At 38.0% G+C, this 27,465-nt stretch overlaps 1 protein-coding gene across 1 annotated transcript in view; it reads right to left on the reverse strand.

Annotated features, from left to right (window-relative positions):
* Positions 1 to 27,465, reverse strand: part of LOC136857539 (6-phosphofructo-2-kinase/fructose-2,6-bisphosphatase) — a 71,378-nt gene that overhangs the window by 37,207 nt on the left and 6,706 nt on the right. The window contains exons 2-5 of the mRNA XM_067136266.2: positions 14,199 to 14,321; positions 12,795 to 12,955; positions 8,434 to 8,568; positions 1,979 to 2,129 (exon numbers count right to left, since the gene is read on the reverse strand). Coding sequence (XP_066992367.2) covers positions 1,979 to 2,129; positions 8,434 to 8,568; positions 12,795 to 12,955; positions 14,199 to 14,321 — 570 coding nt within the window. The remainder of the gene's footprint in view (positions 1 to 1,978; positions 2,130 to 8,433; positions 8,569 to 12,794; positions 12,956 to 14,198; positions 14,322 to 27,465) is intronic.

The following is a 27,465-nucleotide window of genomic DNA, read 5'->3' on the forward strand; positions in this document are numbered from 1 at the left end:
GTCCAGTTTTGGAATCATGTCATCCCATAAAAGTGTTCTTACTTGTTGATAGAATTCTGATCCCTTTTGCACTCTGTTTGTAATTTCCTTTCTGACCAAATTATCACCGGAGATTACGCTTCCAAGGTAAGGAAAACTATCCACACGCTCTAGATGGTGGTCTCGTAGTTTTACACTTGCTGGATGCCCTTCTCTGTTGACTGCCATCACCACTGTCTTGGTCTCTGTGATGTTGAGGTTATATTCGTGGAACTGGGATTTCCATATGTTGAGTCTGGTCTGTACTTCCTCTTCTGTTTCACCCCAAACATGATATCATCAGCAAAGGCCACTGCATTCAATTCACCTAACTTTTACTTGACGTTCTTCATTATATTATCCATAGCAGTGATGAACAGTAGTGGGAACAGTGCACTTCCTTGCTGAACTCCACTCTTGGTCTCAAACCATGACAATCGACCTTCCCCAATTTGTACACAACCAGTACAGTCTTTCTACAACATCTGAATTTTCTTTACTAGTCCTTCAGGTGCATTTCTTTTCCCTAGGCACTCTCAGATCTTATCTCTTATAACACTATCATAGGCCTTTTCTATATCCAGGAATACAATGACCACGTTCTTGCCTTTCTCCCAATACTTTTCCATCAGCATGTGGGTGCCAACTGGGAATATCAGAGACCATCTCCAGAAACCATTTGGGAATAGATTCACACTGTTTGGACTCTATACTCAGGAACAAAACTATTTTTAAAAGGTTAAAAAAGACGGGACCTCGAATGCTCTCAATTGCAGTGTATGGCTGACAAGATGGCAGTGAAGATGACGTCACTTGGAATGACAACACGCTGGTAGCAGGGAAGTTGGCGGTGCAAGACGATAATTCAAATGAAAGCAGTGATCAGGTATACTGTGTGGTAGGCCTACTGCTCAACTGACAAGAGACAAATGACTGGCCATTCAGTTATTCTGTATCAATATTGCTTAATATGATAATATTGACCCTTTTCTGTATGGGGTTGAGTATGACGTGAGACAAATCTTCGTTGTGAGCTTTTACGACCATATGCCCTTGCTGACGTCAACCTTATGAGAGGAATTAATGAGATGAGACAAATGATGAATATGAAAGATAGGAAACTTAAAAGGGTCCACCTTTTTAATACAATAAATGTTATAGTTTATTTACAACATATATTTACACTTGGAAGTAGTTTCGACACTGTTTGGCGTCATTGGTATACCAATCATCTCGTACTTCCGCATGGTTTTGTTACAGTTTATATGTTTATTGTTTAAGTGATTATGTTATCTCATGTTTATACAATTTTGACTCACCCTTCATGATCACTTTGAAACTGACATTGTACTTTGCGTCTTCATGTTCCCTCATTTATTCACACTGATGTAACACCTTGTGTAATATAAATGTCTACATGCTAGCCTATTTCCCACATTTTGGCTGAAGATGATGCCAAACAGCGTCGAAACTAGTTCCAAGTGTAAATATATGTTGTAAATAAACTATAACATTTATTGTATTGAAAAGGTGGACCCTTTTAAGTTTCCTATCTTCCATTCTCAGTTCAATACGGACAAAAATGAAATTCTTAGATTTAAATGATGAATATGAGTAACTAAAACTGACTATATTTACTTTATATGTAGGCTTAAATGTCGTGTTCACCATTTATTTTATTTTTACATTTCGAAATACTGCCTTCCAATGAAAATAGCTAGTATTACTCAAATACATTCATAAGTTTGTTAAAGAATAGTGTAGAAGTCCTGTGTTCACGGCACAAAATTTGAGGTTATCACATATTGGACCACCCCCACTACATATTTCGGCTGTAAAAGTGGGGGAAATAGAGGTCTAATACGCGAGTAAATACACCAAATTATTTTACATTAGTTTAGAACTAAGTCACTTCTTATCAGTGCCGACATTAATACACATGTATACTAAATCAACTCACCGTCATCAATGATTTTTATGACACTGTAACCTTCTTGTTTGGGATTGATGGTCTCATATTGCTCCAGGTAATGCTGTATCTTGTGATGGAAGTCATCAAGAGCTTTCTCAGCATTCATATCCTTATAATCAGGGCTGTTTGTGAGGACATCCTGAAAATTAGTTCAGACATTGAAGTTCTGCATAAGGAGGGATGTCAATGGAAACGGAATGCAATAATAACTACAGTACAGGTTTATTTTTAAATATAATTTGTAGTTTTGCAAGCACCTTGCTCATGTAATGCTGATACACTGATCTTAAATAATGAATCTTGTTCATATTTAGCATTATAAAGCATGTTCAAAAAGTAATCTAATCTGTACATACCTAAATAATTAAACCTCTTTCGTGGTCATAATCTGGTATATTATTATATTATTTGGAACATTCCCAAGCACTGGAATTTATCAGTCCATTTTTAATATCCAATTGAAACATTTTTCAGTACTTTGTGCTTCTTCAGGCTCTCACTATAGTTGGTGTCACCTAATGCTGGTCCCTTCGGGAGAAATCTTACTATTCTCTCACATTACTACAGCTGCTAGAGATTTATAAGTTAGTACCGGGCGAGTTGGCGGATGCATCTGGGAGATAGTGGATTCGAGCCCCACTGTCGGCTGCTCTGAAGATGGTTTTTCGTGGTTTCCCATTTTCACACACCTTAATTAAGGCCACAGCCACTTCCATCCCACTCCTAGGCGTTTCCTATCCCATAGTCACCATAAGACCTATCTGTGTCGGTGCGATGTACAACAAATTGTAAAAAAAATTAAAGAGAGGGAGATATGTTCTGTTGGTGATGATTCATATGATCCAAATTTTAAAATGGTGCAGAGTGGTCATTATTGCATTGGCAGCGTGTGGACGTGCATTACTGTGTAGCATATGCACATCTTATGACAGTTTACTCAGCTGTCTATTTTTTATTAAATTAATGTCGTAATGATCCATTTTTTTCAATACTATATGCAATATGATTGAATTACATAACTAAAGTAGGGAATAGTTTCAGCCTTGGCTAGCCAACTTCAAGCCTTAATGGAATACTTCTAATAACTAAAAAACCCTATTATACCGACAATGTTTTGCTGTCCCTTCAAAATTCCTATATTAAACTGTGTATTATCCTTCGATTACAGCGAGAGCCCTATCTCTGACGCATCCATTATTACGAGCGATTAAGTGCGCACGATTTTTTCCGTTACCGATATTTATAAATCCCAGCGATTATGTTGCATGCAATCGATTATCTTCAGTAAAATTTCCTCGCTACGTTCACTAGCGGAGTTCTCTCGTCGACATTCGAAGGTGACGTTGGAGTCGATTAGTAATACCCGTCGATTGCCGTTCCGTAAAGAAAATTTGAAATGAAAGAGAACATATTTTCGTAATAAATGCGTAAATGTGTTAAAAACAAAGGCTGACTAAACAATCGCTTAATTTTAATGCTAAAAACTGCAATTAAGTAAAAGTGGGATACACCTCGAGATATCGCAGAGTGCATAATTAATTTCTGAGATTAGTTTATATTTTCTCGCATCTGGTTAAATTACGGAAAGGTTATTATAATGTAAATTTATAGCGAGAAGGTTATCATTTCTCTACTGGCACTTGAATTATGTTTTCATCATATGTATAGTAAGGTTAAGTTTAGGAGAGGTGACGCTGTTTGAATAACGAAACTGAAATGTTTGCCACAAAATGCGATCGATCATTTTTGGTACGGTATAGTTTTTCTCAATGTGCATTTGCGAGCTCTCTCGTCAACATTCAAAGGCGATGTTGGAGTTGATTAGCAATACCCAACGATTGCTGTTCTCTAAAGAAAATTTGAAATGAAAGGGGATAAGTTTTCGTAATAAATGCGTAAATAACGTGGCCGATAGCTGTTGTTAACATGTTAAAAATAACGGCTGAAGTAAATGATTTTCTCTTTTAGCGAGGATAACTCATTTCTCTACATGCGTTTCAAATATGTTTTCATCCAAGACGACGTTTTTTTCTCAGAATCTCATGCGAAAAATCAAGGGTTGTCTTGCATTCGCAGCATAATACCACTGGCAACTACTGCGGTAACCATGCTGCTTCTTTTTACCCCTGCACACGTATGCACACACAAAATTTGTAGACAATAAATGACCACCTCTTTATTATAGATCCCTAGCCGTGACAACCGGTTGTACAGTGACTGTGTGTAACGTCACTGGATCTCGGGAAATAGTGAAGAGAGAATGACATTCTATTAGCCTCTACAACAATGTTTCTGGAATCTGTAGAATGACACGAAAACGTGCGAGCCTTCGAATTCTTAGAAACGCCATGGCTACTCAGTGGCAAAGTTATAATTAGAGCCCGGATTTCCATGCAAATGCATGTTTTTAAATAAGCTAGCTACACTTCTCAAACTTTGCAAATATTCGTTTTACGGCTTAACAATTCCAAGTAACCGTTCTTTTTCCGTGCATGTTTGCATGTTTTGGCATTTTTCGAAGAAAATTCATGCATAATGCATATTTGGAAGATTTTGGATTTAATAGCGCATATTTGGACGTTTAATATTGCATAATATGAATTTTATTCTGACTTTGACGGATATATATTGTTAACTTGCATCATAGTGCATTTTCTGAATGTTAGTTTGCAGAATTTGGGACAATTTTTCACGTTGTAGGCTACAGTATGTCTAGTACTGAGAGACGGAGAGAATGTATTCCTGGCATCCTATGTGACAACCATAGTTAGTAGCCTACATACGGTACAGGTCCTACAGTATAATGCAATTAACCAAACACTCTCTTATCTGTTGCTTGAGTAAACAATGACGTAAGTCGGAAGGCCCCACGTCAAAATCTAATTCTTAGGAATAAGGTGTCCCAGTTTTACAGTTGTACATTGCTATAAATTGAACCGTAAATTGTGCATTAATCATTGACGGCTCATTTTTCGTCTGTTAGACGAACAAAAGAAACCTTGTATCGCACTTCTGTGGCGCCGCGTTACTGGGATAGCAGCTTACAAATTCTGGTTTTTCATTGAACCCTCTACTGTTGTTATCCTGGAATGTCCTACCCGGAGCTCTCAATTGTCACACGTCTGTGTTATCGCAGCAAGCAATCGTGACCACTTATTGAGGACATTCAAATGTGTCTGCAATCATCGCATGGAGAAGCAGCTGCCACAGATAGAAATAAGTTGAACAAACTAATTAGGTCAAATCCTGATTTTGAATTCGTCAAGCTTATAAAAGACATATTGTGGTGAAAATGCAAAAGACGTACAATTTGACCTCACTTTGTCCAAATGTCTTCACTGAATTATGCATCTATCACTTCTCATGACGTAAAAAGATAATTTTCTGTGCTTAAGTATGTGCTGAATGATAAACGGATGAGCTTAAATCAAGACAATTTGGAGAAATTAGGGTAGTTTTTGTTCATGTTTCAAAAGGAACTGAATTTTGATAGTGCATATTTTCCAGTTTATTGTGCATGTTTTGCCATATGATAGTGCATGAATGCATGCATATTTTGAGATTTGATAGTGCATGGAAATCTGGGCTCTAGTTATAATGCATCTACTGTACCTGACTCTTAGTAAAATTAAGTTTTATAGACAGCAGGAATATTTTAGTAATGGACGGTCGTAAAGATACGTGGAGTAGGTATTGCCGGCAAATTTTCAACGGGTTCTTGCCGATATTATGATGTCAGTTTTAAGTTAATGGTTATTAAACACTCGGAAATGTAGAAAAATTGGGCAGCTGCAAGAAAATATGGCATAAGCCTAACTAAAGCCAATATTTGGCGTCGGTGTGAAGACAAAGATAGCTAAAAAAAAGTGCACTGTAAAAAAAATGCATTCAGTAGTCCGCAACTAGGACGCTTTAAAGAAGTCGAAAATGAAATTGTGAGGTATGTGCACGAAAAACGCAAGGGCAGAATGGCCATACCACGGTGCAATAAACTCATTCGTTGACCTTCAATGTCCGCAATTAGGCCTATACATCGCTGTCTGTCTGTTAGGTCATCAGCTCAGAGGCTGGTTGGATCCTCAAATAGCACCACCAAAGGTTATGCGGTTATAAGAAAACCCCAAAAACCAATGGCAGCACCAAAATGAGGCGTACTAGGCAAGATGAGGAGTGAGGTAGTTTGCCATTGCTTTCCTCACTGGGTCAGAAAGTACTATTGCAGCACAACTGACCCTATGAGCAGCACCTTTCATAACACTCATATGCACTAGTCGTGCTCTGAATGTCATTACTCAGCACTACCCATACCCCAGCAACTTCCATATTGTCACAGCCATGGATGAGACCGGGACTTCGGTGGAAGCTACACTTTACTCTAGCCACTGAAATTGGCTGAACCCGGCAAGCGAGACATGCGTGCAGTGGTAGCCGGTTATATCTGATGCTGAGTTAAAGTACCGTAACAGTTTTATAGATAGCAAGAATATTTTCCTGACAGATCGCTGTATTGTAGAGATGCATGGAATACGTATTACCGGCAAATTTTCAACGGGTTCTCTTTGGTATTATGATTCCAAATTTCAGTTAATGGCCATTAAACCCACGGATATAAAGAATAATTGTGCAGCCGAAAAAAAAAAAAAAGCGGCATAACGAAAGCCAATGTTCGGCGTCTAAAAATAGTCTAAAAATGTGTACTGTACAACATAGGCATTCATATGATTTTACAAAGTACTTTTTGAGCCTGATTTAAATTGTTTGAAGGAAAACGTGGGGTTCGTCTTGGATTCTGAGAAATATGGTACTGTAATTTTTTCACAATGAAATTAAACATACACTTTCACATAGTATTGGATTTCGATAAATAACAAGCAAGCCGTAGTGTGGATATCATCCACGGAAACGCGAGTTTTGAACAAAGTGATTGTCGTATCATACCGATTTTAATGCGTACGGGGTGTTTTCCGACTTTTATACAAAAATTATATATAAAGATAATCTGCTATAGCGAGTAAATTTTCCGCTGTTGTGAATTCTTGCTATAGCAGACTTCTACTGTACTTAGGCACACAACAATACGCCATGCACCATATGCCGCAACTAGAAGTTATCTTCATGGACACTGCAATGAATTGTGAATTTATACCAGCCACAAATTAAGTTTAACCATATCTTCATGTGCCATCCTGACAATGTTCAACAGTATTTCAACATGATTTTAACAAGCAATATGGGAACAAATCATTTTATTTACGTTGGTTGATGTGGAAACACTATCTAGCAGTTCTGCGTCAGCTGGTAGTTATTCAGAGTGGCGTCCAGTGGCTTGCATACTGCTAACACCACACAAGTACATTTGTTGATAGACGATCTGACTACAGAATCAACATTTACTAGATCTCGTACTGCAATTGAAATGGTAATGATTAGCAGTGATGGAACTAACAATTCTATGAATATTAATACAAGAAAGAATCTGGATGATGAGCATACTCCAGATGGTAAGAATTTAGAGCCTAATTTATTTTTCAGATTTTACACATAGTTGATTCCAGATTTTAATGTTAATTGTGTGTTTGTACATTTGTTTAGTTGTTAGATGTATTACATTAAGGCTGAAGATGGCCAGCCAAGGCTGAAACTAGTCCCTAGTTTAGTAATGTAATTCAATAATATTGCATATTATAGTATTGAAATAGGTGGATCATTAGGACATTAATTTAATAATTATTATTGTGATCACATTCAATACGGATCAAAACCATGAAGTTTATATCCTATTTTTTATTGCTCCTCAGAGTTCATGTAAGGTGTCACAATGACACTGAGTGTTGACTGACCACGACTTTGCCTTGTTTAGTCTTGGTGACAGAGGATGTCTCCTTTCTTGACTGACTCTCTTTGTTCCCGGCTTGAAATGGTGGCATTACATTTCATCACCAGTGACAATTTGCACCAAGAAACGTCCGTCCATTAGTATCGGCTAAAATGTTCCAGCCACATCCCCATCCATACACCTTTCTGTTCATCGGTGAGGTGCCAGAGGACCCATTTGGCCCCATTTCCCTTGCTTTATGCTGTGCCACCTAACAGCCCAGAGCTCTTCCCTTTGGGACTATCACATCTTCGGCCCACTGAAGAATGCCCTGAAATATATGCATTTCATCTCTGAATTTGTGATGTTGTGGAAGAGTAGTTCAACCAGTAACCAGCATTCTTTGCAGAGGGTATAGAGAAACTTTCTCAAGGTTGGGGCAAGTGCCAGAACAGCGAGAGTGGTTACTTGTAGACTCTCTCAAACTGATAATATCAGTAGGGTATGCTATCATAATGTACTGTAAGTTGTCCAATACATACACAGAGCAAGTTTCCAAATACCAGTCTTTGTTTCAATTGAACAACCTCTCCCTCCCTCAACCCCGCCCACTTTCTCTCTCTCTTACCTTGATATTCCTTGATAAGATATCATCATCATCACAGATCACTTCAACGAAGAGTAGCTTACAACCAAGGTGCTCAACAAAGTGGTCATGCACTTTCCGGCGGTGGGAACGACCAATATGAGTCCCATCAATCACCTACAACAATAATCAAGCCTTCATAGAGTCCAATCAACAGAATGCTAAAATAACTTACGTGATTTCTAGGAATAAATACAGACATCTGATTTGTTTTACAGTGCAAAGCAAAAGAAAAAAAAAACCGTTGATGGGTAGGCACTGTAACACTTGCTCCCTATAAAAGGAGCTAATCATTTAGGTTACTCTATTATAGACCTATAAATAAACATATATGTGATCCACTGCCCAGAAAGGAACCCAAAGTTGGCAATGGTTATTTTACAGCAGAGCTGAACAAAAGTGTCTGTGGTGTACAATTTTCATTTCTATGTTTTGACTTCATATGCTACCTATGGGTCTTCTTAACAAATTAAGTTATGCAGCAGTGGGAGTATTCACCACTCGATGTCATGAAACTTTGTACAGTTGGTAAGAAAATCAGTGAAAGCAGTAACTGCATTTTCCTCAAAATACAGTTTTCTTAATAGCAACAGTCAAGAATTAATATCTCCTGAAATATTGCATCTAAAAGCATGAAATCTATATATATATATATATACATAATGTTCAGTAGCTTATACCAATTTTAGAGCCACAACAATCTCAAAAAGGAAAAATCCAACTTTAGGTTCCTTTCCTCACGACAGGCCACATATGCGTTTTAAAACAAAAACGTTAATTTATTTATTTACACAAGTAAAAGAATTACTGAAGAAGATTGTAACTTCCTAATTTAAACTTTATTTTTGAGGCATAAAATCATTCGTAAACTCCAATGGATTATTTCTAACCAAAAAGGTGAGACATCCTGGTAAGTTCATTATTCTTTTTATATTCTTATGAGGGTATCATATTTCCTAACATGCACAGTAATAACAGCTTTTCAAACAGATTTATCTGGAAGCAGTGTTCTGTTCATTCTGAACTATATTCATTCTTGGCACCAGGGGTGACAGTTAATTTTCTAATACCTGTTGCTCACAGTAAAATTTTCCTTCAAATTGATTGTACAATAATTCAATTTTATAAAATTTCTGTTGCTCACGGTCAAATTCAAAGTTTTATAAAACCCTTGATAAAATGTTTTGTAAAATAGGACATGTTCTATTCCATAAAATTAATTTTACGAAACGAACCAATGAGCAAAGCTGACATGACAATGATGCTAGCGCTACGATGTGAGAAGATTGTGAAGCTTGTTTGTAAGCATAAACAAACACTTCTAAAATGGCAGGATCTGGGTGGACTAAGGAAGCTGTTAGTGTTTGTATGAGGCTATCACATTGCAGACCGGATGTTCCTTACCCCATGCACAGTCCTGTTCCCAGTCACTTTCTAACTACCTCCAAGCTGGAATGCATGCATTCAAATAAACTGTCAGAACTTCACTAGCTTTTGAAGGACTACTGTGTTTTTTTTCTGGTGGCCTTCCTGAATAGTTGTTGAAATGCAGGTAGATATTTGTTGAAATATATTTTGACTCATAGTTTCTGGAAATATGGGGTTTTCTATTAGGGGATCGGTTGGCCAGTAATCTTTCAGACACGAGTTTTTCACCTGCCCTATCAATATACACAGAGCACTATTTTTTTTAATTTCCCTGCTAGTGACATTAGTCCACTTTAGTGTTTTAGGGGATAAGTTATGAGAATGTGAATTCTGCTCATAGTATAAGTTTGTCTGCTCAGCTACATACCGTAAAACGGGGTAACTTTGGCCACTTTCTCGTATATTTTAAAAATTAAAATGTGAAATATTCCCTCTAATTTTCTGAAAAATATAATATAAGTTCTGCCATGTTTGTTCTTCATTTCTAAATATGAATATAATTCAAATTGTTATTCAGTAATGAATTATATTTATGGAAAGAGTGGCCGGAGTTAACCCATGTTTTGGGGTAACTTCGGCTGCCATAAAAATATCTCTTAAAACGAAGTTTTCTTCAATGTAGTGTTACTTCGGCCACTGTGAAGGTTTTTTTTAAAACCTGCAAAAAGCCCAGTATCAACAATTACAAACAAATTAAAATGATTTGTGGTGAAACAGAAGTATAGTGATCAAATTCACATTTTTCACAAAGAAGAAACTATTTTATTTAGCCTAAGCATACAAGCATTGTATGATATTACAAATTACATGTTGCACTGTGTAATTATTCGTAATGATACAAAAGATAATAAATATAAAGTACGAAAATCACAAAACTCAATAGTATGGAGGGAAAAGGGGATCGGAAAAGAAGCAATCTTATAGACTGTTCTCATAATACACTGTCTTCTAAATTAGAAAATATCTGGGTCGTAAATCAAGTTCTTAATTGCGCCTCGTCCATGTCAACTGATTTCCGTCTATTTATCATTGAAAATAGGAACCGTCTTTCTCCTCCCTGTCAGGATAAACTTCTCTGTTTATTGTTATTGTGGCTTTATTAATCTCTTCTAAAGCATTATTGAAGTAAACAGGCTCGTAATTACAAAACTCGCGGCTGCGTAATGTTTTCCTGTACGTTCTTGGCATGGCCGAAGTTACCCCGGAAGTGGACAACTTTCATCACAAAACTATTCCCTGAAGAACCTATTTGAATAAAATGCATCAAATTAGGTTGATCAGTTACCAGACATACTTACATTTGGATCCCATAAACCACTGGAATGGAGAATCGAATGCTGGGGCTAGAGAACAGTTTGTTTTCTGCTGTTACCAGACAAGACAATAGTCGGGGCTGTGAAAAAAATGGATTGACTCAAAAATGAGCCCACCAATGTTCTTTGGACTACCGAGTGTTGATAGAGCATTCTATCGTACGTGCATTTCAGTTGTTGCAAGTGGTTTATCTTTTTCAGTTTAGGAGGCAGGAGAAAATAAGTGTTGCTATTCGTCAGTGGCTGAAGTTACCCTGTATGGCCAAAGTTACCCCGCTTTACGGTACTGAAAAAATTCCTCACCAAACATAAGTCCTGCTACTTGTCCTATGTTTCCAGATTTATTAGGCCATACCTTTATGCCAGGAGCACCTTCAAAATCCTCTAGCCTAGGTTCACTAGTGTCTATAACCCAGTTGTCAGAAAACACTATATTATTTACAATATTTAGAATATTTACACCCGTAACACAATTATCAGACTCGTTCTGCACTACGTGAGTTCCACACCTTGAAGATAAGGCTATATCCTCATCATCATTTGAAACATTTTCGTTAGAAGATATTTCATCATCGAACTCTAAATATACAGCATCACTATTTGGAGCCTGTATCAGCACATAATTCGGAAATAATTTCATCCTTGTCTAAACAAAATGTGATCCCTGGGTGCTGCCATCTTGCATAGCTCTTCGAAGTTTGTAAACATGTTGTCAGGAAATGCAAAGAAAATCTATGATATGAAAAATAATCAAAAATAAATGCGACTATCGATTGTGTAGAACCATACATAATACGAGTTCTATCACCCTTGACCTCCAAATAGTTCCGGTATATCTCAAAAGATAGCGCTAAACTTCAGTCTGCTGGGTCTGCAGCCAACACGAGATAACTCGGGACCGGTCCGCAATGCTCAGCCAGGCAAACACGAGTTTTCTCAGGACAATTCATCAACAGAAATGCAAGAAGAGAAGCATAAAACTCAATTGCGAAATTTGTATCACAAGTTCGGCTGAATACAAGCCAGACTGATGTGAAGGCAAAGATAAACGGGCTTTGAACTCAATTCTTGGCAGCACATACACATTTAAGTTCAGAATTTAGTTCATAGATGGCCATCCTGATGCTTCCACGGATTTTATAAAATAATTTTATCGTGAACAACGACTTGTTTTAGTCATATTTTTTCTTAAATTAGGCCTAGTTGTACAACAAATTTTACAAAACATTTTACTATGAGCAACGGGTATTAGATGTCAGACATGCACACATACAGAACCTGAGGAGACATCATTTCTAAAATCTTCTGTAAATATTGGAATGTATAATAGTATATAAAATAAATAGATTTTAAATCCCAATCATTTTTAAATCTCTGATCATTCTGCAATTTTAATGAAACAACATGTTTCATATCTTAAGAAAAACATCTGTGCATCACTAGCAATGCAGTCGCCAGAGGCAATTCCGAACCTCTCAGACTTTGTGCAAGAGGGAATTAATGTTACTTAATGGAATCTCAAACAAAAATGGCAGGCTACAAAGGTTCTTTTGTTTAGTTTTACTAATATGAAAAAAAATGAACAAGGAAAGTTATATTTACCACTACATTGCCAGATCCCTTTAACCAATCCTCAGCATCACTCATGGCCAGCTCAGCACTCTTGCTGCGAATCTCCATTGCTTCATGGTTGTCAGCACGAAATAAGTTGTGATTGTCATATCGCTCCATCAGCTTTCTGCGGTAATCACTTACCGTGAACACTGAAATGCCAGTCAATTTTTATATATTTAGTAATTCATGAGAAGTATGATTATAAGCTATAAGTCCAAAATTGAAGTTTGTTGATGAAATTACAGTAAAATCTTTCAATATTTCCCACAATAGTGTTTGTTTGTTTGTTTGTTTGTTTGTTTGTTTGTTTGTTTGTTTGTTTGTTTGTTTGTTTGTTTGTTTGTTTGTTTTGCTTACAGCTTTTAGTACCAGAGTATCTGAATACCAGGGAGTCTGCTCAAGGCTTAATAACCCCATCCAATGGACAGATTGCCAACCACTGTGGAAATGTCTGAAATTGAATGCAGGCTTTTGGCTCGCTATCTAGTGATTACAAATGCTGCCGACCAACATTCTGATGGTGAAAATTTTTCCGTCAACAGGACTCGAACTGGCCAAAAGACTATTAAATACTTAATATCTACTTCAGTGATTATAGGCTTAAGAATGGTATTGATATAATCAGTCTCTATCCCTAGAGACTACCTAACACGATATATAAAACCTCTCTTTGACTCACACCTAAGGTGTCCGACTCGTTGGCTGAATGGTCAGCGTACTGGCCTTCGGTCCAGAGGGTCCCGGGTTCGATTCCCGGCCGGGTCGGGGATTTTAACCTCCATTGGTTAACTCCAATGGCCCGGGGGCTGGGTATTTGTGCTGTCCCCAACATCCTTGCATCTCACACACCACACACAACACTATCCTCCACCACAATAACACGCAGTTACCTACAAATGGCAGATGCCGCCCACCCTCATCGGAGGGTCTGCCTTACAAGGGCTGCACCTTGGCTAGAAATAGCCACACAAAATTATTATATACACCTAAGGTGAACTGAACAGCAAAAGAAGCCTGGTATTTAAAAAAATTATTTTAAAAAGTTAACCAAGAGACTGGAAACATTCAGGGACATGATACATGAACGAAGAAAAGTTTTTAGACATGTATATTATGGAGATTTAAGCTATTGTTCAAGTGCAAAACCGGGTGAAGCAAAGATTATATTCAACATTAATGAACTGAATTAAAAACCTTAGCTAACAATACAAACTGAAGTAAAATTTATCCATATTAAATTGAGAGAATAATCAGTAACAAATCGCACAAAGCCAAAGTTTATATATACATACTGTTATAGTATTCATATTCCCTAACTAATATACTTTCATTTACCAGTTATAAATAGCCTATGAAATGAAAATAAATACTGATTTGGTTTCAACTAATTACCTTCAGCAACCTCTCCAATCCAGTTGAGGTAACGTGTCAGCTTATGAGCAATAACCGTTTTGCTCCGTGCTGGTAGGCCAACCAATGCAATCACAAGAGGTGCAAGCTGCTTTGTTCTGCAGCCTAAAACATATACACACACACAAGCAATGTAATTAGCATAATATATTTCACTGATGTACTTCAATTCTTGTATATACAATCATTTGTGAGAAGTATGATCATAAACTATATGTGCATGTATAATTTAGTAATGTAATTTCTTGATCAAATTACAGTAAAATCTGACAATATTTCTCACATTGGTATTGACAGAAACAATATATTTTAGGAATTGAAGACTATTATGACAAGATTAGACATCCAGAGTCGAACATACGACTTGGAAATAAATTACTTGAAAACCAAAGACATTATCGTGGACCACACCAAGAACACCCTGACATTGTGATAGTGGCTGGATATGATTTCTTAAAAAAACCTTCTTGAATACCTGGGATCAATCATTACCAAACAGGCAACTGTAAACCTGAAATCCACAGATTTCTCTAAACACTCATCTTCCCTGACATCGATTTTGATTCCTATAGGGAACCTGAAATATTTGTCCTGAACGAGTAAATTCATAATTCGCTATCGCCACCTATGGAGCTGAAACATGAACCTCCACTGCCTTGACGCCATGGAAATGTGGTACTGCTTCAAATACCCTGGACTGTGCATCACACTAATAAATCAATATTGCAACAGCTTAACATTAAGACAAGATTATTAACTTAATCCTTGTGTCCTTGTGGTTTGATTTCATAATGGTCCGTATTGACAACAATCTCTACCCCAATAAATATACCTTTGATAATTACAATTCAGCCTTGTCAATACTTAGAGTTATTTTTTATCACCTCATATACCGTACATGTTTCGAGGACCTTACTGTCCTCTTCCTCAGTGGTTTTTGCTCACTACCAAGTATCTCTTGGACCTCTTTACTTATTATTACACATCAAACACCAAAGTTCTAAACATCTCTTAATAGAAATCTAATATGCATCATAATTAAAATAAAATACATAATATATCATAAATATCATAAAAGAACACTAAAACTACATTATTCTATTTATGATTTTCTTTAAATGTCCTCCTTGTCTATTACCCAAGAATATGAAATACAAAAATTATTTATTAAAATTATTGTTAAAATTATATTATTATTATTATTGTTATTATTATTTAGTATCTGATGTACCTGTGGTTCACTACAGAATTCTCAGAAAGACTGTGATTTTCGCAACTGAAGTCAACATTGGTCATTACAATGACGTCAGTAGGAATGTAGCGATTAAAAGCAATGTTATCATATAAAATACTTGATCAAATGAAAAACTGCACATTTTCTCACTTTTAATGAACTGTACTATGGTGCTGATCTAACAGTCCAACGTTCCAGTGCTGCAATGACCAGACCGCAGACAGCCGCGAACACTCCTCTGCCAATATTCTGTTAAATGTGCACACTGCTCATTCCAATCAGTGCTTCAGGGTAGGGATGGAATAGCTGGAATGCTATGATGAACCAGTTTGTTATGTACCAGTAGTATCAGAAAATGTATTAACCAGAGGAAAGGAATGGCATGCGAAAGAAGAGAGAGATCTAACTCCTGAGATACTTCCGCCAATATTCAGGCAGGCTGTTATGCTCGATACACAGCAGTAATCCTATCTACCGGAGATGAGTGGCAGCAGAAGACACAAAGCACATCACAACAAACACTAGTCAATTTAATGTTACTGTTGATCAATTTTATGAGCTTTCTATATTGTAGGCCCTCACATTTAGATTTTTTCTTCTGACTCTGTGATATTAAGGCATCGTATAAAATTATTTATAGGATAGACTGTAGTTCCTTATTCCCTGACTATACATACCGATTTTCATTACATTCTGTTACCCTTTTTCCTGTGACTCGGCACTGATATGGACTTAGCAACAAAAATCCAAATTCATGAATATTTTTGTTATCTTAGCCAGTTTGGTAAAAATGTGAAACATGAAAACCTACAACCTGTTTTCCAGTCTTTGACCGGGTCAGGGATGTAATGAATGAAACATATATAGGCTGTTATTACAATGGGGTCGCCACTCCCAAGGTGCGGTAAAAATGTATAAGATTATTTATTTATTTATTTATTTATTTATTTATTTATTTATTTATTTTATGTATGTATGTATGTATGTATTTATTTATTTATTTATTTATTTATTTATTTATTTATTTATTTATTTATTTATAACAAGAAATCTTCGTTCAGGTCTTAGAGATCCTCAGTGTGAACTAGGGTAGCATTTTCTATTGATGTGTTAATCTTAACAAAAGTCTACCAAAGTCAAATGCTACTGAACTTCCAACTTGCTGTACGCCATTCTGTTAACAAGTAATAGTTTTAAATGAAAATTATTTGCACAGGTAAACATAGAATTTGAACAATAAAAGTCTGTAGTAGAGTGACCACTCATCCTCTTTTCCCCAGACACGTTTTCTTTTTATCAGTGGTGTGGGGTGGGATTGGGAGCAAAATATTGATTTCAGTTTTCTCCCGCTGCAGAGTTAAAAACACCCATACATTAAATTACGGTTATAGATGTTATAGATGGAGAAGATTGTTTTATGCTATAAACTTAAATAATATGACCAATCATTCTAGAAAACGCTACAGAATTTACACTGGTAGAAGAAATTACACCAAGAAGGGGTTGTACTAGATTAACGAACACTGGTAGGCATATTTATACATCTGAAAGATGACGTTGATTCAAATATCCTGCAAACCGTATTAGCGTGGCGCTAGTAGCAACCCCATGATGTTGCACATCAGATTTGCTTTAAATGCGGGCTGTGCTGTGCGAGAGCGTTAGCTACCTGTGAGATTAGACGGAGTGACGGTGAGTGAGTCAAGAATGCCTTTACGACGATGAAGAGGCCAATATCAACAGCTCACTGTGGTTGAATGAGGTTGTATATATGGCTACGTGAAGGTGGATTTTCCTTCCGGGCTATTGTAGAACGACTTGGCAGGGATGTCTCCACTGTGCATGAGTGCTGGTAGCAGTGGTCACGAGATGGTACGCTCTGGACGTCCCTGTGGCACCACCAAGAGAGAGGACCGCCGTATTCGGAGATATAGAAGTCGGAGAGATGGTAGAGTGATAAAAATAAGTGTAACAGCAGGTAGAATTGTTCAAATTACTTCAAGTGTTTGTCCTTCAAGAAGGTAACGGTGTGTAAATTTACTGAACATTAAGCTTCCAGAATGGTAATTATCAATAAAATAAAAAGTGTATGATCATGGAAGAAAATTAGTTGTTCTATTATTGGAGAAGCTCTATTTTGTAAATTTAAATTCGATCAAGTTGCAGCAGCAATCCAAGTGGCAGTCGGCACCATAGTGACGTAACGAACTGTTCGAAATCGGTTACTTGAAGGACAGCTCCAAGCCAGATGCCCTGCCGCATGCATTCCACTTACCCCAAACCACCACCGACTGCGACTTCAGTGGTGTCAAGCGAGAGCTCATTGGAGGATGGAGTGGAGGTACGTTGTGTTTTCTGATGAGAGCCGGTTCCGCCTTGGTGCCAGTGATGGCCATGTTTTGGTTAGAAGGTAGCCAGGTGAGCACCTGCATTCCACCTGTCTGTGGCGCCGACACACTGGACCTACAGCAGGAGTTCTTGTCTGGGAAGCAATTTCCTATGACAGTAGGAGCACTCCCGTGGTTATCCCATACACCCTGACTGCAAATGTGCACGTCCGTCTGGTGATTCAACCTATTGTGCTGCCATTCATGAACAGCATTCCTGGGGGGTGTTTTCCAACAGGATAACGCATACCTCCCGTGCCGCTGTTGTAACCCAACATGCTCTACAGAATGTCGACATATTGCCTTGGCCTGCTCAATCGCCCGATCTGTCCCCAGTCGAGCACATATGGGACATCATTGGACGACAACTCCAGCATCATCCACAACCAGCATTAACCGTCCCTGTATTGACCAACCAAGTGCAACAGGCATGGAATTCCATCCCACAAGGTGACATCCAGCACCTGTATGACACAATGCATGCATGTTTGCATGCCTGCATTTAACGGTCAGGCGATTACACTGGTTATTAATAGACCAGCATGGCACATTTGCGATGCCTTTTCTTGCGCAGATATTAACCTGTAGTCTTGTACCCTTAATCATTAAATATGTTACCTCAACAAATATATTGCCAAAATTTTCGTATCCTACATTCCTTATTTCATGGTGTTTGGATTTTTTTTTTTGTATTTTGTTTTTGCGCCAATATACTTACTGGTAATATTGCCATTAGGAAACTAAGTGATGCTGTGTGAATAAGCCTCTGGTGTAAGTGTTCTCTTTTTTCTACCTTTGAGGTTTATGGTCACCCTAGTCTGGAGATGTGTCACAGGTCAAGAAACAGTTAAAGCTAAACGTTTCTTCATTATTACTATGTCATATAGGCTAACGTATTAGTTCCCTGTATGAATAAGTGGTAGAGGGTCAACCTCCAGTTCCCAAGGTCATTGGGTTCCAGCCCAGCAGAAGTACCTAGATTTCTGAAGGAAGGAAAAAGTCCGTTCGGCACTTGATATCGTACGTTGTTGGCACATAAATGACCTCTGTAGACACATTTGGTGTTTACATGACAAAATCAACCAAACACTAAGCTATAAATAGCCCAACAGAGACAGGTTTCACTGCCATCTGGAAGAGTACAACACAAGGTCGTGATTGATATGAAGGCAGCCTAGATGGCATCTGATCAATAATGCTCGCACTCAGCTGCTGAGACCATACCGGTACTGTATTTGTGTCCCCTTTCCTTGCCTCAGTTTCCTGCAGCCGTGTAAACTATGTATGTAAATTTTCAAAGAAACCATTACAGTTCGATTTATAAGAAAGAAGAAGAAGAAGAAGAAGAAGAAGAAGAAGAAAGTAAGCTTGCTGTATTGCAGCTATTGATATTGTGATCATAGTCATGACACAGACGTGGAATTTCCATTTCAAAAATCTCACATGCATTGGCCGTGATCTGAACCATGGAGCTCCCTTCTTGAGAAACCATTAACCATGTTTCTCAATTATTACACTCTTTGGTTTATTAGAACTATAGAGGCTGTTCACATAACAAAATAATGCAACCCTCAGACAAGCACAACCTAACACTAAGACTCCATGCACCAACTTGCGACAATACCGAAAGATGCAATTGCTATACTCTACTAAATAAATGTTACATAGCAAGGAATAATTATAGATACCGGTAGTTATCTAAAATAGAATTTTCATGCATCTAATTTGGTCATTAAACTTCAGAAGCTCATTTATATACTTTACAAAATTAGAAAGGTTACTTCAGCGAAAGCCCTGAAATCTGTATACTTGCCCTTAACTGGAGTATGGAATTAACGATTGGGGTGGAATACTTGATTCACACTTGGCTCAAGTAAATACATTCCAGAAACAAATACTGTAGTGTAATATAACAATAGTGGAAACTCCTGCGAGAAACTGGCAACACCGCTTTTGCATGTTATCTCGGTTTGAGGAGAAAACTACACTTCCTACTGCAGTCACCTGTGTATGTTAGAAGTGTAACATTTGTAATTTATGCTTGTTATGTATCACTATTTTGTAAATAACAGGAAGAGGAGTTATTTATGCTATGTATAGGTGTTTTAATTACAAAAGACAAAGTGATCGCAAAGCAAGTCATTTTACAGATTTAAAAAAAAAAAAAAAAAAAGTGCTGTGTGTCTATTAATGTTTATATGCCATTCTGAGGAGCAAAGGACCAGAACATTTGGTAAAAATATAGAAACCGTTACTCAAGGATTATTACACAGAATGTTACTTGAAATACTTCGAAGTTTACCTTATAATGATTGTGGAGGAGAGATGTGTTCAATACGCTTGCCTGGGACCAACCCACCCGCCCCTAGAAGTACATTTACTTTTATAACCAGAAATACTGTTTTAGATGCCATACTCCATTGCTTATAACGGTGATTGGTTCACGTAAGGAAGAGGAGTACTGACAGAAGTTTTGTATTATCGTTCATCTGAGTCATACAAGTTCATATAAAAGCATCTTTCTTTGCCCAGTACCAGGTCATTAAGAAGCTCGTGGAACCTGGAGTAAATAAAATGGTTCTAAGCTTGCTGGAATTAAAACTAAGAAAATGTAAAGGGAAAAGCAGGTTATTTCACTGGTATTTGATGACATTTCCACAAAGTCATCACTATCATATCATCCTCAGAAGGATCTATATTTTTTTTAATGTGGTTTTTTTATTTTTATTTTATTTTTACAATTTGCTTTATGTTGCACTAACACAGATAGGTCGTATGGCGATGATGGGAAAGGAAAGGGCTAGGAGTGGGAAGGAATCAGCCGTGGCCTTAATTAAGGTTCAGCCCCAGCATTTGCCTGGTGTGAAAATGGGAAACCACGGAAAACCATTTTTCAGGGCTGCCGACAGTGGGGTTCGAGCCCACTATCTCCCTAATATAGGATACTGGCCGCACTTAAGCGACTGAAGCTATCGAGCTTGGTCTCAGAAAGACCGGCTGGAGGGCTGTGAAGATTTTAGTGTAGATATTTTACTCCTGTACAGCCAATCACAGTTTCCATCTGCCAACAATATAACCAGCCTATTGTATTCATGATTATTAAAGGTTTGCTAACAAATAATTGGGTACTTCCTAACAAACAATGCTATGACAGGATACTACATCAAACAGCTAGTGCTGTTTATTGTCAGTCAACTTCAGGGGCAAAAGGGTTAGTTCTTAAAGCAGTTGTGTGTGATCAAGGGGATAAAAATATGAATGTGAGGAAACATGGGGATAAATCTGTTAGAGACTTCAGTAGGAAAATAATCATATCAGTAGGGCTGACCACAAGTAAAAAATTAGACAGGATTTTACCAGAAGTGACTGGAGTAAATTTTCATTCACTGGAAAGGGCGTGAAGGAGTGGAAGAGTTTAGCAGGGAAAGTGTTTGATCCTTTTTCAAAGTCTGTACAGGTATTTAAGAAAAACTTAACAGCAACAGAGAAAAGAAATGAAATGTTAGAGGGCATTAGACCTGTGCAGGTTATTGTAAATAAATATTTTTTGTGAATAAATTAATTCCATCCCCTTCTCTATGGAGATTGGACGGCTAAAGTAGGGGACTGCCTGTAGGGGTGAAGTACGTGGGGACTTTGAGGGCCCTGGGACCACTACAGTAGCAGTGAAAGCCCTTCAGGAACTCTGAAAAGCAGTGGCAAAAGAGGCTCTGGTTAAGACACAGTAGGTCATTATTCATGTTAGGTTAAAAAATGGGTTTAAAAAAAATGCAATGTAAATTTAAATATTATTTGAAGTGATTCCACATACTGTATCTGGGTTGATTATGAATTTATTAAAGATGAGCTGTATGTTTAATAGAAAAATTATTAGGTAAAATTGTATAATACTGTATTTTAGGAAAATGTCTTCTTTTCTTTTTAATTTAAAATTTAGTGCTTGATAATAATGTATTTTTGTGTATCTGAGATAGACACCACATTTGCAAATAGTTATTTTGATTTTGACTACAGAGAAGCCATTCATTGAGGTAAATGATGAGAAAATAATTTTTTTTTCATGATCCACCTCGCAAATCAATCAGTGAGAAACAATCTGAAAAAGTATGACTTTGTTTCTAGTGGTAAAGTATATAGTTGGTCTCACATAAGAGAATTTTACAAACAAAGACTCAAAAATGATTCCAAGGTTGGCCCCAAAATTAGAAAATAAATGTATCACACTCCCCACATTTTTAAATATGAGAGTATGTTTAGCCACCAGGGTCCTCTTCATTCTGTAGCTTCTGAAATTCTAGTTTATGTGTCATTTAATTCTTTGCAATCAAATGCTGCAAACAATGCAGAGTTTATAAAAATGTGTGATACACTGTCTGATATTTTTAATTCTTCCAGTCTCTTTTTTTTTTTTTTTTTTTTTGCTAGGGGCTTTACGTCACACCGACACAGATAGGTCTTATGGCGACGATGGGATAGGAAAGGCCTAGGAGTTGGAAGGAAGCGGCCGTGGCCTTAATTAAGGTACAGCCCCAGCATTTGCCTGGTGTGAAAATGGGAAACCACGGAAAACCATTTTCAGGGCTGCCGATAGTGGGATTCGAACCTACTATCTCCCGGATGCAAGCTCACAGCCGCGCGCCTCTACACGCACGGCCAACTCGCCCGGTCCTCTTCTTCTTCCAGTCTCAGTAGCCCCAAAGATTACAGGAGACCTTTAAGCAATGACTGAAAACATATGAAAAAGTTGGATTAAATTTGTGATTGTCTAAACTCAAAGTATTGAATAATTGCAAAGACAAATCCTCTTTGCATTCAGGGTTGGATAGACAATATTTCTGCACTGAAACTATTGTGGTCAGATTTACACAATGATTATGCTTTCCACTATTTGCTGACAAGGAGGATGACACTGAACTACAATGAAAACAATGTTTTAATCATGAGAGCAAAAACAACATAATCCCAGATGCACAAAATTTTGCATTGCCATAAGAATTGTAATGGTAAATCAATTGCTTTGTGAATCTGATGTTGGAAACTTTCTATTGACTCATAATGAAGTGCTGAAGTGCAATTTTGAAGCTAATGTCACTAAACACTGTGAGTTAAGTGATCAGGTAACTGATTATGACTGTGATGTAATTCAGGAAAACGCAGACCTTTATGTCATGGGCTGGGCACGTAGCAAGTTTCCCATGCTAATAATTCTAAATGTTTCCAAATATGTGTGGGAGAAAGTTGTCTGCCAAAATATCAGGAACATTTGAAAATAGTTTTTGCCAGTTATTGTTGGAAAGCACTCATGGAATTAGAAGCAAATTAATTGATACGGTAGATTTTATCAATGAATGAATGAATGTAGTGAAGGTATATGTAACAGTTGTACAAAATTACTGACTGAAAAGTATTTCGAAGTCCTTATAAAGGCACATGAGAATAGAGCCAATGATTCAACAGTGAAACATTTTGCCAGTAAAATGATCAAACTCAAAAAGATATTCCAAGTGTGATTTACTCTTGGAAATATTATTATACTGTTGTCATAGCATGACGATCAATGTTTTTTTTTTTTAAAGAATTTGTTTTATGTCGCACTGACACAGATAGGTCTTATGGTGATGTTGGGATAGGATAGGCCTAGGAGTGGGAAGGAAGTGGCTGTGGCCTCACTTAAGGTACAGCCCCAGCATTTGCCTGGTGTGAAAATGGGAAACTATGGAAAACCATCTTCAGGGTTGCCGACAGTGGGGTTCGAACCCACTATCTCCCGGATGCAAACTCACAGCTGCGCGCCCCTAACTGTACGGCCAACTTGCTCGGTAATGTTTTAATTTAATAACACATTTGTTTTATTCTTATCACTGGTTATTTCAAATCAACATTCACCTTTTTCCTTCCCTATATTATGTTACTAGCTGAATGTATCTATGCTTCACTACAGAATTCTACACTGTATACAAAATTCTATGTTAGGTAGTGTACACGTTGTGACTAAGATTGTATTAAATTGCATCGATCTTAACCTTACCCTAGAAACGTGACAGGGAAGTCACTAAACGTCTTTTCTTATGTGAAGACTGGGTTAGAGAATTTTCATTGTAATGGTAGGCCTTCTTGCCTACCATCAGCCACAATCAAGTTGGGGGTTTTCATTATAATGGCAGACACTCACTCTCCACTTTCCTTTTTAAATCCTCAAAAAGACTGTCTTAGTGGTTTTCCCAACTGAAATGGGCAACATAGGTCATTACAATGATGACAGTAGGAATGTCACAATTACAAGGCAAGGCTATCATATGAAATTCTTGATCAAATGAAAAACCACACATTTTCTCACTTTTAGCGAACAGTAGGCCTACTATACTGCTGATCTAACATTCCAAAGTTCCAGAGCTGGAATGACCAGACTGCAGACAGCCATGAGCCGTGAACACACTTTCATTTTGGGGGGTGGGAGGAGGGGGCGAATAGCGTATAATCTCAGGGCGAAAATCTATGCCCTTTTACTCATCTATTTAATAGGAGGAGTACCTGAGGAGTCTGGAAATGAATGAATGTAGAATTTAATAAAAGTGAAGAGGAAGAAGCTTTTCTTAAGAAACAGCTCTTTTCAGGGTTGAATTTTGAGCTATTTAGTGAATTGTGGTGGTATGATTTGGAATACCGGTAGGCCAATATTGTAATTCTAGACCAGGTCATTAAACTTAGTGAGCCTCTGCCATTATCCATTAAGTGTGCACACTGATCATTCCATCCAGTGGGTCAGAGTAGGGATCGAACAGGTGGAATACTATGATGAACCAGTGTGTAACGTACCAGCAGTGTCAGAAAATGTATGAACCAGGGGAATGACATGCTAAAGAAGAAAGTTATCTAACTCCCCAGCTATTTCCCGTCAATATTCAGGCAGGCTGAGGCGTGTCAGTACGCAGCAGTAATCCCATGTATCGGAGATGAGTGGCAGCATAAGAGACAAAGAATATCACAACAAACAATGTTTAATGTACCGGTAATGTTATTGTTCATCAATGTTACGAGCTTTCGATATTGTAGGCCTTCACATTTAGCTTTCTTTCAACTCTGAAATACCACTCTTATCATAGTCGGTACAGTAAAACTGAATAAAATATACGGTAAATGATCGGAAATTCTATTCTCTATAACTTTTGTTATGTAGTACTTTTTGATAGGACCAATAACATAGGTATTTAAAAATTAAATTTTAGGTGCCTTCCCCTAAACTACAATTTCATCCAGGGAGAATAAAATTGTTTATAGCGAACTGTATTTCTTATTCCCTGACGCCATATACCGATTTTCATTAAATTCTGTTTACCCATATTCTCGTGGCTTGGCAATGATTTGGATTTAGCACCAAAAATACAAATTCATGAATACCTCCGTTATCATAGCCGGTCCGGTAAAAATGTACCGTATAGGACATAAATGGTCGGAAATTTAATTCTATATAAACTTAGTTATGTACCGGTACTATTTATCGATACGACCACTAATAATATGAATATTTGAGAATTAAATTTTAGGCCTTCCCCTAAACTACTATTTCACTCAGTGTGAATACAGTTATTTATAGCCTAGCCTCATCAGTCGTTTCCTCGCGATGCGCGTACATACATACAGAAAGACAGAAATTACGGAAAAGTAAAAAGTGCATTTTCTTGTTAGTGTGGACATAGCTGATACAGAAGTACCATTCTTTTTAAATTGTGAGCAATGTACAGACAAAACTCTTATTTATATCAATAGATAGACAAGAACGACGCAAACGTCTTCAAATCTGTATTTCGTTGATCGTGGGGTTTTGGAAGTCGAAATGTGTAGCTCGCAGCGTAGGCCAAGCTCGCAGGCAGTGTTTGAGTTCTCCTCGAACCGCTAGATGGCAGCACTATGCGCTGTCGCCACTACCATGCGTGGTAAGTGAGGAGAGTTTCCACTATGATCACAATTTACAATTATGAAGCTATTTGCCAGAACTACAAACTGAAAATTGCCGGGCTGAGTAGTTCAGGCGGTAAAGCGCTCTACTCAGTCTTCCTGAGGTCAAGCTAACAGATTCGATCCCGGTTCAGTCGCTGGTATTTGAATACGTCAACCTCATCTCAGTAAATTTAATGGCACGTGAAAGAACTCCTACGGGACAAAATTCAGGCACCTCGGCGTCTCCGAAAACTGTAAAAGTACAGTAGTTAGTGGGACATAAAACCAGTTACATTATTTATTAAGAACATACTGAACATGTTTTAAAGCAGCCACCGACGCTGCCAACATATGAACTGTTCCAGCAAAGCGTGGTAGGTACTGAACATACGGCAGATATTTGCGCAGGCACTGACTACAATTACAAACCGGAGTCATGTAAGTTTGGCAACGTCCAGTGGAGGCCAAGGTGAAAGCGCGGGATCTACCCGTGTATGTTGATGTCTAGTGGACTTCGTCTTCGTCTCGTGTTTCGTTTAATTTTTCACGGATAGGTTCGAGTACATATAACAAGATAAGTGATAGAGTGTGATTAGCTGCCAGCCCCGGGGGCCCGGATTCGATTCCCGGCTCTGCCACGAAATTTGAAAAAGTGGTACGAGGGCTGGAACGGGGTCAATTGAGCCTCGGGAGGTCAAATGAGTAGAGGTGGGTTCGATTCCCACCTCAGCCATCCTGGAAGTGGTTTTCCGTGGTTTCCCACCTCTCCTCCAGGCAAATGCCGGGATGGTACCTAACTTAAGGCCACGGCCGCTTCCTTCCCTCTTCCTTGTCTATCCCTTCCAATTGTCCCATCCCCTCACAAGGCCCCTGTTCAGCATAGCAGATGAGACCGCCCGGGCGAGGTACTGGTCTTTCTCCCCAGTTGTATCCCCCAACCCAATGTCTCACGATCCAAGACACTGCCCTTGAGGCGGTAGAGGTGTGATCCCTCGCTGAGTCCGAGGGAAAATCCAACCCTGGAGGGTAAACAGATTAAGTAAGTAAGTAAGTAAGTAAGTAAGTAAGTAAATTGCTTCACAATCTCATGGAGTATCATGAGGTAAGCAGTGAAAGCCCACTCTTTGTCTTGCCTCATATTTTTAAAGGAACAATTCGAACTTTGCACTAAAAGGGCCGGGCTGAGTGGCTCAGACGGTTGAGGCGCTGGTCTTCTGACTCCAACTTGGCAGGTTCGATCCTGGCTCAATCCGGTAGTATTTGAAGGTGTTCAAATACGTCAGCCTCGTATCGATAGATTTACTGGCACGTAAAAAAATTCCTGCGGGACTAAATTCTGGCGCCTCGGCGTCTCCTAAAACCGTAAAAGTAGTTAGTGGAATGTAAAACAAATATTATTATTATTATTATTATTATTTGCATTAAAAGGAAGAAGAGTTAGGCCCTATTCAAAAAGTTTCGTTTGGAACTGTGAAAGCAAATTATTTACTGTCAGGAAAATTACAAAGTGATAACTTAGAATGAAGGTTTACTCAGTACTTATAACTTATTGGTTGTAACTGCAATGTTACTGCACTTCAAGTCCTGGAAAGTGAGATGAAAATTAGGATTAAGGGTGTTTTAGGGTTGCAGTGGTGGTGGTGGTGGTGATGGTATGGAAAAATAAGGTTTGGCTGTGGCCAATTAGAAA

This window comes from Anabrus simplex, chromosome 1 (genome assembly GCF_040414725.1).
Source record: "Anabrus simplex isolate iqAnaSimp1 chromosome 1, ASM4041472v1, whole genome shotgun sequence".
Classification (NCBI taxonomy): Eukaryota; Metazoa; Arthropoda; class Insecta; order Orthoptera; family Tettigoniidae; genus Anabrus; species Anabrus simplex.